This window comes from Xenopus tropicalis, chromosome 9 (genome assembly GCF_000004195.4).
Source record: "Xenopus tropicalis strain Nigerian chromosome 9, UCB_Xtro_10.0, whole genome shotgun sequence".
NCBI classification, from domain to species: Eukaryota; Metazoa; Chordata; class Amphibia; order Anura; family Pipidae; genus Xenopus; species Xenopus tropicalis.
The window spans coordinates 46530603-46545359 of record NC_030685.2 but is presented as its reverse complement, the minus strand read 5'-3'; the positions used below and the strand labels follow the sequence as shown (position 1 = coordinate 46545359).

At 37.6% G+C, this 14757-nt stretch overlaps 2 protein-coding genes across 3 annotated transcripts in view; one reads left to right on the top strand and one right to left on the bottom strand.

Annotated features, from left to right (window-relative positions):
* Positions 1-1292: 1292 nt before the first annotated feature.
* Positions 1293-8106, bottom strand: hspe1 (heat shock protein family E (Hsp10) member 1). Of its 2 annotated transcripts, none has more exons than XM_012970315.3 (4): positions 7894-7966; positions 4201-4365; positions 1527-1616; positions 1293-1438 (listed from the first exon to the last, which is right to left on the bottom strand). In XM_012970315.3, exons 1-4 carry the CDS (start codon positions 7909-7911, stop codon positions 1388-1390), a joined length of 324 nt encoding a protein of 107 aa, XP_012825769.1. In that variant the 5' UTR covers positions 7912-7966; the 3' UTR covers positions 1293-1387.
* Positions 8107-8620: 514 nt separating this feature from the next.
* Positions 8621-14757, top strand: part of hspd1 (heat shock protein family D (Hsp60) member 1) — a 29790-nt gene continuing 23653 nt past the window's right edge. The window contains 4 exon segments of the mRNA NM_001102885.1: positions 8621-8687; positions 11140-11315; positions 13264-13516; positions 14422-14504. Coding sequence (NP_001096355.1) covers positions 11142-11315; positions 13264-13516; positions 14422-14504 — 510 coding nt within the window. The 5' untranslated portion in view covers positions 8621-8687; positions 11140-11141.

Here is a 14757-nt window from a genome sequence, read left to right as displayed (position 1 = left end):
AAAAGTAATGAAGTTAATAGGAAAGAACAGTGAAACATTTAGAAACAATAAGGGCTAAACTCCACGAGTGCTTTATTCATGGCTGTTGCATGGTGTTCCAAGGCGGATCAGATTAAATCTGACCCACAAAATCTAATCAAAAGTGCTCAGAGTTTAGCTCTAAGTCAGAGGGGCAGAAGCTGCCTTTAAAAATATAAGAATTTAGAAGATTTTTTTTAATTAGGAGTTTTTCTTTTCAACAGAGGAGTCAGAGCTTTAAAGGTCCCCATACACGGGCCAATTCTATCTGCCGATATCTGTCCCTTAGACCAATTTGGCAGCTAATCCGCCTGTGTATGGGCACTACCGACGGGCCTGCCCGACCGATATATCTGGCCTGAAATCGCCCAGATATCGATCCGGCAGGTTAAAAAATCTAGTCAGATCGGGGGCCGCATCGGCTCGTTGATGCGGTCCCCGGACCAACTTTGCCTATACCCGTCGTTGTTATTCGATCGTTTGGCCCAAGGGATAAACGATCAAATAAGCCTGCATTCTCCCAATATCACCCACCCGTAGGTGGGGGACATCGGGAGAAGATCCACTTGCTTGGCGACATCGGCAAGCGAGCAGATCTTGATAGGGACACAGATACTTGTCTACGCATATATAATATATGTGATGCAGTGTTTCAAAACCTTGAACGTAGCCAAACTACATCTGGTTACAGCTGATAATGACACAGACCTTGCAAACATGTTTGCAATTGGCCTTCATTATTTATTCCTTATCATGTTTGAGTTATTTGCCTTTTCTTCTACCTCTTTCCAGCTTTCAAATGGGCAAAGGTACTGGACTGTAATCAGGGTCAGTAGATGACAGGAGGAATGCAACTTTCTGCTTCTTTACTTGCTTGAAGAGAATAAATGGAGCACAAAGCTTGCTTAAAAACCATTTAAAAAAAAATTCATCCAAGATAGTTTTAAAGCAGAATTATTTTGGTAGTTTCTCCATAGTTCTCAGATCATGGTAGAGTATATCTGTCAGTTTGGCATTACAGGTGTAATTTGTTTCTTGAATCCCTTGAGCAGTATATACACTTAACGCAACAAAGAATGCAAAAATAAAAGGCCTAAAATTTTAATCCAAGTGCTCCAAACAGAAGGCAGACCCCACTGATATAAAATAATCTGCAGTTTACAACCAGTGGGAGCAACCTGCACTTAACTAGCTACCAAATATAGCTGGAGCACCCAGACATGACACATCAGGCTGCCAATCACTTTCTTGCGGTAATAAAAACAAAGTACAAATATTTGTACATTACCATTTATTATAACAAAAAGGTTATTTACACAAAGCAAGTTTTTATTGGAATGAACATACTTGAAAAGTAACAAACAACAGTCTAATCTATATATTTTCCTAGAATGTCTCCATCTCTGAATAAGAAGTACTCCTGCAAATAAGTAGAAAAATATATTAAAATGCTTTAAAGAACTTCATAAAGAATGTTTTACTTATTTATATGCATGAATTAACTTTACCTTGTCATCCAGTACAACCTTCGTACCTCCATATTCAGGTAAAAGGATTTTCTCACCAACTTTTACACTCACAGGCTGAATATCTCCCGTCTAAAAAACATCACAGAAGTGACATTGCAAACATGAATTTAATTAGAGGCACATGATGTATCATACATTGAAGGAAAAATAACAAAATGAAAGTGATTTAGAATAAATTTGGTTTGATGTACTGTTGCCCTACACTGGTAAAATGTGTATTTGCTTCAGAAACCTATTATAGTTTATATAAACAAGCTGCAGTGTAGTCACAGGGGAAGCCATTCAAACAAACAAGAAATAAAGTCACAGGTTATGCAGCCGATGTCAGATAAGCTTTGTAGAACACCATTGTACTCTACAGAGTGTATCCAATATCTGCCATTCAGCTTGAATGGGTGCTCCCATGGCTACGCAGTAAAAGTAAAACTGCATTTCTGTGTATTTCCTCCCTAAAAACCCTAATGCTTGCAGCCTAACTGTTACTGGAGATGCTGAACTCCAAAATTACTACTCCTATGACTGGCATATTGATGTGAAATTCCCATACAGGCAGTATGATCTAACTGATCTAAATGATCTAACAGACTAAAAATTATTTACCACAGTACTTTTTAGATCCATGCACCAACCTTAAAGCTTTTTAGATCCATGCACCAACCTTAAAGCCTGACATTACCTCACAGAGCATGTCCAAAAAAATGACAATATTATTTGTCATCATTATTGAAGTGGAGGTAAACCACTGATACAGGATGCAAATGGTCATCTCAAGCAGGAAAATCACATGTCACTAAGTCATGCCAGTAAAAGTAAGAAAAAGAGTGAGGAGATGTAAAAAGAAGATTTGAATTGCTGCTCCTCCATGTATGTATGGGCAATTACGGTAGAATAAGGGCTCTGGCACACGGGGGAGATTAGTGGGCGCAAATCGCCGAAAAAGACTCGCGAGTCTTTTTCGGCGATTCCCTGAAATTGCCCCGCCGCGTCTGCCATCCCGCCGGCGACTTACATGTTCGCCGGTGGGATGGCAGGGGTAGGCAACTCGGGGAGATTAGTCGCCCGCGAACAGGGAGTTAATCGCGGGCGACTAATCTCCCCCGTGTGCCAGAGCCCTAAAGGTGCTGCAAGTAGCTATAAAATGTAGAAGAGCTGGAGTATGTAGATAAGAGCAAAGAAAGATATGTAAATAGAATACAGACAGACAATAAGAGGGTTAAAAGAAGAGACTACCTTAGGGAGTGCTACTACAATTTACTGCTGCACACAGGTCTGGGAAATCACAACTGATTCTAATTGATAAGCAGCAAACTAAGCACCCAGCTGTGACAGAGGAGGGGAGCAGAGCAAGAGTGAAGATGAACACGGAGATAAAGTTAGTTCAAAAAGGAGTTTATGGGTGGGTCATACAATGTACAAAAATGTAGAAAACTACAGGGAGAACTAATAATGTGTGAAATGTGTATAGAAATTAGATATGCATTGACGTGGTATGGTGGCTTGACAATTTCACGATTATAATTTTAACTAAAAAAATTTTCCTATAAGGGTTAGAGTTCAATAAAAACCTTGTTAAACACCTAAAACGTTTCTGTGCCAGCTCAAAATAAGTAAATATCCTTTTTGCAAACACAGAATTAAACAATATGCTCAAAGTTCACTAGTCATTTTGTGTTGCATGAAAAGCAGAAGATGCATGTAAAAATCACTTCGCCTTACTTAATCCAAAGGTTTGGTATCCTATGAAGTTCTCCAATAAATGTGGTTACAGTAACTCACGTCATCTCGACAGGTTGCATGATATTAACCAGGAGATATATTACACTTCTAAAAACTAGATTTTACCTTAATCACACTTTCTTGGATGAAAAAATAGTTTGCTTAAAAGTTAAAAAGATCCACTTAACCAGTTCCTGCTGACCACTGTCTCATTTGCCACTCTCATTGGCTTCTTACATCACCGAGTCTATTTTTTACTTGGTTGCGAAGGAAAAATCCACCAATGAGAAATGCACCCGATCTGTGTAAATCTAATTTTTTTTTCTGTGTGTTCAGGCTCCAGTTGCATAAAAGTTTGTCTAGCACTGAACAGCTGAATATATCATGTTTGATTACAGTATAATACAAGTTATCTGAGATGTACATAGAATCTTCTGTATATAGAGATGTATTGCCGTACACTGGTAAGCCATTTTCTCATTGGTGAATACAGGTTATCCGGAAACCCGTTATCCAGAAAGTTCCGAATTAAGAAAAAGCCATCTCCCATAGATTTTAATCAAATAATTTAGAATTTTAAAACGGATTTCCTTTTTCTCTGTAACAATAAAACAGTACCTTGTAATTGATCCCAACTAAGATATTAATAATCCTTATTGGATGTAAAACAATCCTATTGGGTTTAATTAATGTTTTATTGATTTTTTATTAGTGGACTTAAGGTATGGAGATCCAAATTACGGAAAGACCCCTTATCTAGAATACCCTTGGTCCCGAGCATTCTGGATAAGGGGTCATATACCTGTATTCTTATGCCTGTAATTCAATTTAGCTCACCTTCTTCAGGCTTCTGCCACATGGGGTAGATTTGCTCTAAAAAACAAAATAAAATCTTCCACGTTCCTTATAAAAAAAATTAAAACAAAAGCCAGGATACCTTTCCTCTGGAACCATCTCCAACAGCAACTACAGTTGCTTGCAGCACCTTTCCTTGTGATTTTTCAGGAAGCATGATTCCCCCTTTAGTTACAGTTTCTGCAGCAAGCCGCTCAACAAGGACACGATCAAATAGAGGAACAAACTTTTTGAAAGCTCGAACTGCCTAAAATTAAACAAGGAAAACAAAAGAAGGGGTAATTTATATAAGGAAGTAGAACATCATAAAAGCAAATTCTACACATATTCAGTCTAGACAAATGTATGGTCTGAATCTTGCATATCCCAGCGTCCATGTTTAGTCACTCTCTGTTGTACATAAGCTGGTAATGTAATTAAGACTGACAGAATAGCAGAGTATAAAAAAGAGATGTAGTATAGATAAAAGGATTATCATCAAGAAGTGTACTTCCTGATAATAAACCTAAAAAAAAAAATTGAAAGGTCCTTTAACAATAACAATATTACCAAAAAATGGAAAGTCCAATCAAATGACCCAATATACTATCTAACACTATGTATAACAACCAGTACTAATACATATATGCTTAATGCATGCATATCATATCTAAAAGCTGTGACTGGCCAGCCTACTAGTTCATCTCTAAAACATAGCAACCATGATCCTTAATAAATATTACTGACTGCATATTGGGAAGAAAGAGTGGTTGTTAATGTTACATTTTCTCTTTGGAGTAAGGCTCTGACCCATATACATCCCCAAAGTACACATTCTGCAAAAAACTAAATGGGTAAATACATCTTTCTACTGCAAACTACCAAACTACAAAGTTTTGCTAAAAGTAGCGTTTTTTATTTAATTGTCACAAAGCTTGCATTTTACCCCATTATATATTCCACATATTGTAATGTAATAACATCCAACATTCTAAATATAAACCTCAGGGGTCTGCTGAACAGTTTGATGCCCAATATGTATAGATTTACCAATCTATTTGGCATACAGAGGCACCCAAATATATACATAGCAGACAAATTTTTCATGGGCACAAGTAACAAAAAATAATGTGAGATGCAATAAAATCACTAAAATCAATGCTTCGTGTGCAACAAATAGAGGGGGGGGGGGGGGGGGGGATCGAGCAGGCCCTTGGGCCCCTTCCTCTTCATCCCTTTGACCTTCCTCCTCCTCCAAACAGATCTTGCAGCCTGCTACCCTCTCCTAGATCTGCAAGTGTAGTAGAACGTAGAATCTATGATCAGTGGCACTTAAATACTTTTATCCACAGAATGCAGATTCTACATTCTGTGGCATATAAATGGTTAAAGAATAGTGATAAATGGAACATTTTCTAGTTGGAACAATGTTTATCCTTGGTCTTTGACCCTCATTTGTTTATAAATGACCTTAAAGATGTCACTCTAAAAACAACCACTGTTTTGCTGGTGTTAAACTGTGGAAAACTATTGGTTTCATGCAGGATGTTTTCACTTTGCGGAGAAATTTTAAAGAGGATGTAAAGTCATTTTTTAAAATACACATATAGATTCTTAGCACTACACTTTGTAATATATGTCTGTTAAAAAATGTGATACTTGCTCGGATGTAAAAGCGTTTGTTTCTGCAGCTTTCTTTTCTCTCCCTTGATTACAATCCCCCTTGAAGTTCAGAGGCCCCTGGCCTTCATACTAACCTGGTCCTGAGGGACAGCAATTCCAGAACAAATATGTAGCTGTGTGAGCGTTAAACACCCTTGACCCCTGTCTAACAGTTAAGCATTGAAGGGGCTGCCAATAAATCATACGCAAGAAGGACACTGAACTTCAAAGGGAATCTCAATCAAGGAAGAGAAAAGAAAGTTGCAGAATCGATCGCTTGTATCTCAAAAGGATACAAGTACGCAACCACAATATTTTCCTACGACTGATTTGAATTTGTGACATTTCCAAACATCAGAAATTACTGTAGTTACTCCAAATTATTTGCATATCGTGATTTTAACCACAAAAAAATTGTGGTTTAATGAATTTGCCCCCCATGAGTTTTGTTGTTTTACACCATGGTTTGTTAATTTACTTAGTCTGATTGGGGACATTTGTCCTATTTGATTTTATGTCACCATGTTAAGTAGTAATATGCTTTTCTGACCTTGTTGACCACACTGCATTCTAATTTGTAGTACCTGGGGATTTTTATTGTATCAAATCATATGAGGGTTCTGTATTGGTTCCACTTTTATTTAATGTGTTTATTGATTACTCAGGGGAGGGTATTATAAGGAATGTATCAGTGTTTTCAGTTGACACAAAACTCCCAGTAGCCCAATGAATTCTATCCAGGATGTGGCATCCTAGCAGAAGGATTGTGACAAACTAGCAACCCGGGTGGCTATGTGGCAGATGAGATTTAATGTCAATAATTGTAATGTCATGCACCTGGGATGTAAAAATATACAAGCCACTTATACCCTTAATGGGACTGGACTAGGCAAATCCATAATGGAGAAGGACCATGTAGATAATAAACTTGGCTGTAGCAAACAATGCCAGGCAGCAGCTGCAAGGGCAAAAAGGTTTTGAGCTGTATTGAATGGGGTATAGATAGATGCTTTATTTACCAGTAGGCCCATGCCCTTTCTGCAGACACGAGTGCACCCATTCAGACTAAAAGAAAGGAGGTCCTGTTCAGAGCTGTAAAGTTGTGGAATTCTCTCCCTGAATCAGTCAAACTGGCTAATACATTAGATAGCTTCAGGAAAGGGTTGGATGGCTTTTTAGCAAGTGTGGCAATACAGGGTCATGAAAGATAGTTCATAGTACAAATTGATCAAGGTACTGATCCGATTGCAGTCTTGGAGTCAGGTAAGATTTTTTCACCCTCTGTGCTAAATTGGAGAGGCTTCAGAAGAGATTATTTGCCTTCCTCTGGATCAACCAGCAGTTAGGCAGGTTATATGGGCATAAAAGGTTGAACTTGATGGACATCAACTATGTATAAACCACAATCTCCCTTCACCAATGGATATAATTGTGACTGGTCTCTGTTCACTACAAGGCACCGAATCAGCCTTGGTGCAGACATGGGGGTGGAATTTTACTTGAAAATGCATGAGTTACCATTCCTGCACCAAAATCCACTGCACTCAGGCTGAAGCAGTGTCTTTCAGTGTATACACAGGAGCAAGTGGATCAGCTGATACTCTGCCTGTGTATAAATGCAACCAAGTGTGGTACTAACCTTAAAGGCCAGAGCGTCAACTACTGACAGACAATGCCTTTCCTAATCTGGACAACTATTCTGAGCAGCAGAACCCTAAACTGTATTGCTGCCCATTCTTTATATGTGCAGGTTGTACATGACCAGGTGCAGTAAGTTTAAAGAAAAGCTGAAGTGTGATCCTCATCCAATGAACAGTGTATGAGCTATCCCAAAAGCATGAAACAAAAATGTAGAGAAAAGCAGGTAAATAGGACGTCTAAAGTGGACAGTTAACAAACCTTATAAAACTAATTATTACATAAAACCCATGCAACACAATCTATAAAGAATCTTGATCAACCCTAAATCCACAGAACACTGAATCTATGACTTGCGACTATTCTTTAATTTATAGTGCTGCTCATTTTAGCCATAACACTTGAAAAATAAAATAAAAAGCGTGTCTTAAACATCATGCAAGCTTGCATAGTTTAACTTTTTACAATATGTATTTCAATTATAATCCCCACTTACTTGTACGCAGGACATCATTCTTCTACCTTACATATTACTGGTGAATGTACAGCAGCAACAACGCAAATATACGAATTAACTATATAAATAACAAAAACTGGCACATCATGCGATAGTCAGGCATACCTAACGGTTAAACGCAGCACTCACCATAGTTAAGCAAGACTTGATGTGCAAAGCAGCAACCAACTCTACAAGCTCCTAGCGCAGACTGGGACACTTGACCTACAACCACGTGAATAGAAGGCAAGCTTTGCACATGCGCAGTAGAATTAAGGGACGAGCGTAAAAACACACAATCAGGTGTAAAATAGAATTGCACTAACCATATGTTGTATATTTTTTCAACACTATATAGTCCGCTTTGTATTAAAACGAATATTAACGACTAGTTCAAAACTCATCAGCCCAAGGCTGATGAGCTTTGAACTTTAGTTTTTTGCATCCGGGTTATCTGTCAATGTCACCTCGAACCTTGGAAAGCGAAGCTATTCCAGAACGTTCTGGAAAGGCGGCCCAGGAACTAGTATATCGGCATATGCTTAGGTCGTTGTGCAAGCTCATACGTAATAGGAGGAGCAACTTGTTCAGTTGTAATAAATGCCAAGGGGGGTTCTTTTATTCAGCCGTGTTATTCGTTCATGCTTAGCCCGTGGTAGTTAAAGCTTCCGGAAGGCTGAGGCACGTCATTCCCAGAGGAGGTTTAGAGCTTGTGCTGTAGGTCTGACAATTCCATTCGGCTGCAGACACGTGTGTGCTTGTACAGTAAGTTGCTCTTCGCTTTGCCTGCTCAGGTGAGTTGCTGGACCGGCTTCTTTTTGTGTCATTCTTCTTTCACAATTGGGCTTTGAGTGTAAATTGCAAGAATTAACTGTCATTTCTTGCAGCTAGCCGTTAGAGCAATGAAACATTGTGAATTCTCAAGTTAAATTGGTTTTCAATATGAATTTTTTTTTTACATTTCACATACAGCAATAAAAATGAGATTACAAGTTTATATGTTATTATAAGCTTATATTTGTTTATAAGCAATTATATTGGTGCCGAACGCGTGTATTGCAGTGATTTGTAAAGGACGAGTCTTATTCTAAAATCTAAATCATGGGTTGGTACATACAATTATTCAGTCTGTTCCCGTAGAATAAGATTCTGCCTACAGTAAATAATACAACATACGTGAGTGGTTTAACCATTGTTAGTGTAGCAAAGCAGATTCATTTGTTAAACTAGGTCCCCAGTGTGAGCAGCGTAATATGCAATTATGAGTGTCACTTTTCTGACTGTTTTTATATGTATTGCAATACTCCACTATGTATTGCAATTCAGTACTAAAAAAAAAATTGGTTGTAGTTCTGTGAAGTTCATTCATATTATGACCTTGTGTATTATGCCCTTTCAGATACCTGCATGTCAGGTCTTTGTTATGTCATCATCCCAAGTTTAAAGTAATTAAGGGGAACTTCTCTCCCATTTTTAGGGCATTCTTTAATTCTGAAAAGTTTTGTGTACCCTATGTTTTTATGTAAAGGTTTAGCTTTCATTCATTATTTTCTAAGAATGAGATAATATAAGGGCATACTTTAATATGTACATAACATGTGTTATTTGTGTATGAATATGTAGAATGGATTTAAAGGGACAAATAAGAAATCTATCCACTATTGTATCAAATTAAAACAATGCCAGAGACTCCCACCTCCTGATCTGGGTCAGGGAGACATGTGAAGGCCCAAAATGAAACATCAGTATTAGAAAAACAGTCAGAAATAAAAAATAATTGCTAAAATAGTTCTAGTGAACTATGTTAAAACACCTGACATGGAAATTTCAAGAATTTAATTTCTTTAAAGGAGAAGGAAAGGTAAAAACTAAGTAAGCTGTATCAGAAAGGTCTATGTAAATACAGCCTTAAGCACTCAGAGAAACGCTGCACTGAGTTCTCTGTCAAAAGAAACGCAGGATTTCTTTTTTTTGTAAACATGTTAGGGTATCTGACTTCCTCTCTCAGAAAAATCCATCATTCCTGGGGCCAGAGTCTGCACAGTTCTCTCTTGCTCCCCCTCCTCCCTCAAGAATGTTGAGAACTCCCTCCCCCTCCCTTGGGAATGTGTAATCTGAGCTATAATGGTTAGAGCTGAAGCAGGAAGCTATGAAGACCAAGCTAAAATGGCAGCTGCAATCTCAAACAGAGAAAGCTTCTAGGGCTCTGTACTGAGGAATAGTAATGGTTTCTGCAGAATAAATATAGTGTTCTAGGTGGCACTAATGTGGTGAATCTCTTGGCAGTAAAATGCCAAAATGCCTTTTTTAATGGCTTAGCGTTGTCTTTTCCTCCAGTGGAGAATCTACAACTTATAATGTACCCATTTTATGTGTGTGTAATTTTAGTGGGTTAGTCTGATACTTTTGGCTCAACTGAGAATCAATAACCCCAGGGTTAACTGAATCTGGCAATTAGCAAACTTCAAAAAAATGAAGGGACACAGGTGTCTTCGTACTGGCGATTCACTTTATTGCTGGTGGGAAGACACCAGAAATAAAACCTTTTTTACATCATAACATTGTCTTTGCATGCTATTATCAATTATCAATGACCCCAGCTTTTTTCCCTGCCAAAACACATTTTGAAATTGTAATGCTGATTCACACACTTAGATTGATGTGAAAATTTAAATTTAGCTGCAGCTGCTGCTGAACTAAAATCTGTAAGAGTATCTGTTAAAAATGGTTATTAGCCAATATATTTTTCTGCAGCATTAGAGCAATGCTATTGATGCTGTGTATCAGTTGTAAATGAATATATCTAGTGACCCAGAAAAGATTAATATGAGAAAAGAAATGAATTGGGGCCCTCTTTCCCTCTTCGGTTAGTGGGCTTTTTTTTTTTTTTTTTCCCCATGGTTTTTTTTTTTTCTATTGTACAGTGTTAGTGCTTTTATAAATGTTCTTTAAAGACCTTTCACTTTGAAAGTGATGTGATTGTATTCATCATTTTTACACGAACATTTTAAGCTTTAATACGTTAAATTTTAAGTGACTCTCAAAATCAAGCAGGATTTAACTGAAGGCCAAGAGCAGAAGGGCTTATAATTAATCATTTCGTGTGTTGTGTTAATTTTGAAAAAAACAAGACAACCCCACAATATAAGATACATGAATTATCTTAAACATCTCTGTTTGCCCTGTTTAGCTCAGTAAATAGCAAACCAACCACCATGAAACAATGCAACCATTTTTCTGTTTTAGAAATGCTGAGAATACAAAGAATTCTGCGACATGCAAAGCCAGCTTCCAGAGCGCTGTCCTTGAGCTTGAGCCGCCAGTATGCCAAAGATGTTAAGTTTGGGGCTGATGCAAGAGCACTTATGCTTCAAGGGGTTGATCTCTTGGCTGATGCGGTGGCTGTGACAATGGGACCCAAGGTAACCTACATACAACCTTAATAAAAAGTGTGGGATTACATTTTGTCCTTAATTAAAATTTGGTATTGTAGCCTTTACTTTTTATATTCAAATAGATGCTAAAATTAGTCACTATGTTGTAAGAGTTAATTACAAAATCTGATGTGTTAACAAGGGAGTGGGTGTACAGGTGATGCTTCCTGGTTGGGTAAAGTGGCAGCAATAAAGGCTAGCATGTTAACAAAAATGTTGTATGTTTTTAGGACAATACCTATTTTAGCACCTACTAATATTTATTTGAGTTGAGTATAAGCTAGTATTACACTATTATACTAGAAGATACTCTTGAAAGCTAGGACTTGTTTAAAGTGGCAGTGAAGAATATGTACTTGAATTTTGTGGTAGTTTTTTCTTTCTAGTGTGTAATGTGTTAAGCTGCTCTGTATGTAGCTGCCTTTTTTGTTCTCTTATTTACTTATGTTACATGCTAGTATATTACAAGATAAATGTATGATATGAAATCTTTAACAAAATGTTGATAAAAAAATTAAACTGCACAACTGAAACAGAAATTTTTAAGAGACTCCTAAATCAGCATTGACAGAAGCATTTGATACAGTGTTAGAAACAACTGCTTTCTAAACTATGGTCTGTTGGTCTTAGTGAAGTCATTTGCACATGGATAGAAAACTGGCTACAGGATCGGGAACAGAGGGTGGTTGTTAAAGGAGAATGCAAGTCAAAATTTAAAAAGCATACTGCCCAATACTCCTATTGTTTAGTAAAAACGCCACACTTTTGGCTCACCTAATCAAATATTTACTCAGTCACACTTAATTCACATTGTCTAGAACAGGCAGCCATCTCTAAAAAGGTATTCTCCCTTCCTTTCCCTCCTTGCTTCATACTGCAATGTGTTTCACTCCCTCCCCCCCCTCCCCTCTGCCAGATCCGCTTCTGATTGGCTGGTGGGCATGTGTAGCTCAGAACAGCAGACAGGATCAAGTTACACACATGCTCAGAGAATAGGAAGGCTGCCGCTGGCACCTACAGGAAGGACAGAGATTTCAGTGATGTCACTGTAGTCTTCACACTGCTGTAGGCTGCCAGCACCATATCTCAGAGAAACAAGCCGGGATCTGGGAATTTAGATATGCAGTAAGTACTTAAAAAGAATGCCTTTAGACTTACTTTTAATTTATATTAACCTTTCATTGTCCTTTAATGGTACATTCTCTACCTGGAGTAAGGTTCTTAGTGGGGTCTGTATTGGGTCCACTTTTATTTAACTTCTTCACTAATGACCTTATTGGAAGGGTATTGTAAGTAATGTGTCAGTGTTTGCATACAACGTCTGCACGTCACACAGGCAGAACAGAAAAACTTTTGGGACTGGGTTTCATTGCTGCACTGGTATTTATCTTTACAGCAGATTGTTCTAAAAGATAATTTGAGATGTTTTTGCTGACACTCGCTGTTTAAATTCAGAGTTGTGCAAAGGTGTCCCTCACTTTTATAGGGAATATGATTACAATATCTAACTATACAAGGCAACTGTATAAAAATATACATATTTGCCAGTAGATCCTTTGAGGAGATGCAAGGGCTTTAAAAGAATGGAGGTTCCATTGTAAGATTCAAAAAGGGGTTTCGTGTTTTTAAAAGTGAGCTGTTAAGCATATGTACATTAGACAGTTTAAAATAGGGTTGCATGCCTATTTAGAAAGCAATTTAATACAAAGTTACTGAAATGCACCCAGCTGATCCAGAGATTGGTCCAGTTGCTCTTTATTCAGGAAGGAATTCACCCCCCCACCTTTGAGACAAATCTTCAGAATCCTGATGTTTATGCAAATACCATATGGTTAACTCTACTGCACATATGCAGTAGTGTTGCTAACACAGAAGATAAACTTCTTGAGCATGGAATACAACTGTTATTTTCTCTTTATTTTAAATGTCTTTTTAGGGAAGAACTGTTATTATCGAACAAAGCTGGGGAAGTCCAAAAGTAACCAAAGATGGCGTAACAGTTGCAAAAGCAATTGATCTGAAAGATAAATACAAAAACATAGGTGCCAAACTAGTTCAAGATGTAGCTAACAACACAAATGAAGAAGCAGGTGATGGAACAACCACTGCAACTGTCCTTGCAAGGTCTATAGCTAAAGAAGGCTTTGAAAAGATAAGCAAAGGTGCAAATCCAGTAGAAATTAGAAGAGGTAAGTTTGAAACCCCTTTTTTCCCTTTGGATTGCAGAAGTTACGTTAACGGAACATAAATTTTGCTTTCTGGCACACCATTATTTTCCACTGAAATGGGTATTGACAAGTCCTGTAGCATTTAGTGTTAACTTTTTTAGATACCATACTAAAACCCAGATTTTACTCTTACAATATCACCACTAAAATGACAGCACTGATTGTATGTGTGCCAAAACATTACATAGAAACATAGAAAGTGAAGTTAAAGAAAGACCTGTATCTGTAAAGTTTAACCTCATGTACTTGATCAAGCTAACCGTTTCATCACCAGTGTCAACCACTGCTCTTTTCCTTTCAATGCAAAATGGTGACGGAATGAATGATGGTTTGTCCTTCACGGTTCTCTCAAAGAGCTCCAAGGCCATAAAGCACAATGGCAGTCTAAATAACTTTATATTTATTTCCAGAACAAAGTAAAGCTATAAATGGAACTACTGAAATGCATTTCTGATAATATCTGCAAATGATGTTTCTGTTGGGACAGATGTATTAAATACTTCTATTCATTCCTTCTCTGTTTGCTTACACATCACGAGTACTGAACCCTGATGCTATCCCTCACTAACTCTTTAGGAGACCGTCCCTTATGTAATAAAAGGTGCAAAGTTTGCAGTAACCCTTATAAAATTTAAAGCGTGTGACCAGTACATTTTTCTGCTGACTGGTTTATAAAGGGTTGCTGCACATTGCCTAATTTGGTGCCTTTTGTTGCATATCCCAGGTGACCTCTAGATACGTTTAAATACATAGACTTCGGTTTATTAACCACTGATATTTAGAAACAGATCTCTAACCACATAATTTTTATATATATAATATAGTATGTATGTAGTAACATTTCCGTTTTTGTATTACTTGTTTAGGTGTAATGATGGCAGTAGATGCGGTCATCAAAGAGTTAAAAAATCAGTCAAAACCTGTTACAACACCAGAAGAGATAGCTCAGGTAATATTTCCTGCTAAAGTTCAATACTCTTACTTTTTTTTATGTTTTTGGCTGGTGGGGGGGGGGGGGGGGGGGTTGTTTGCAGCGCATGTATTGATTTTAGCAAAATATCTGATATAGTTTAACAGAAGAAATGTTGACCTTGAATATATGGGATGAAAGATTAAAGAGTGGTGGTAAATTCATTTATTATATTAAAATTACCTATTAGCAAATAGGGAAGCACAACAGATCTACTGCAGAAATCAGTGAG

What these genes read in the sequence shown, in the direction of transcription:
- hspe1 (XM_012970315.3), bottom strand. An exon ending in GAGATGGTTCCAGAGGAAAG is followed by an intron (nt 1,617 to 4,200) that starts GTATCCTGGCTT and finishes GATGTTTTTTAG; the next exon opens with ACGGGAGATATTCAGCCTGT. An exon ending in AGGTTGTACTGGATGACAAG is followed by an intron (nt 1,439 to 1,526) that starts GTAAAGTTAATT and finishes ACTTATTTGCAG; the next exon opens with GAGTACTTCTTATTCAGAGA.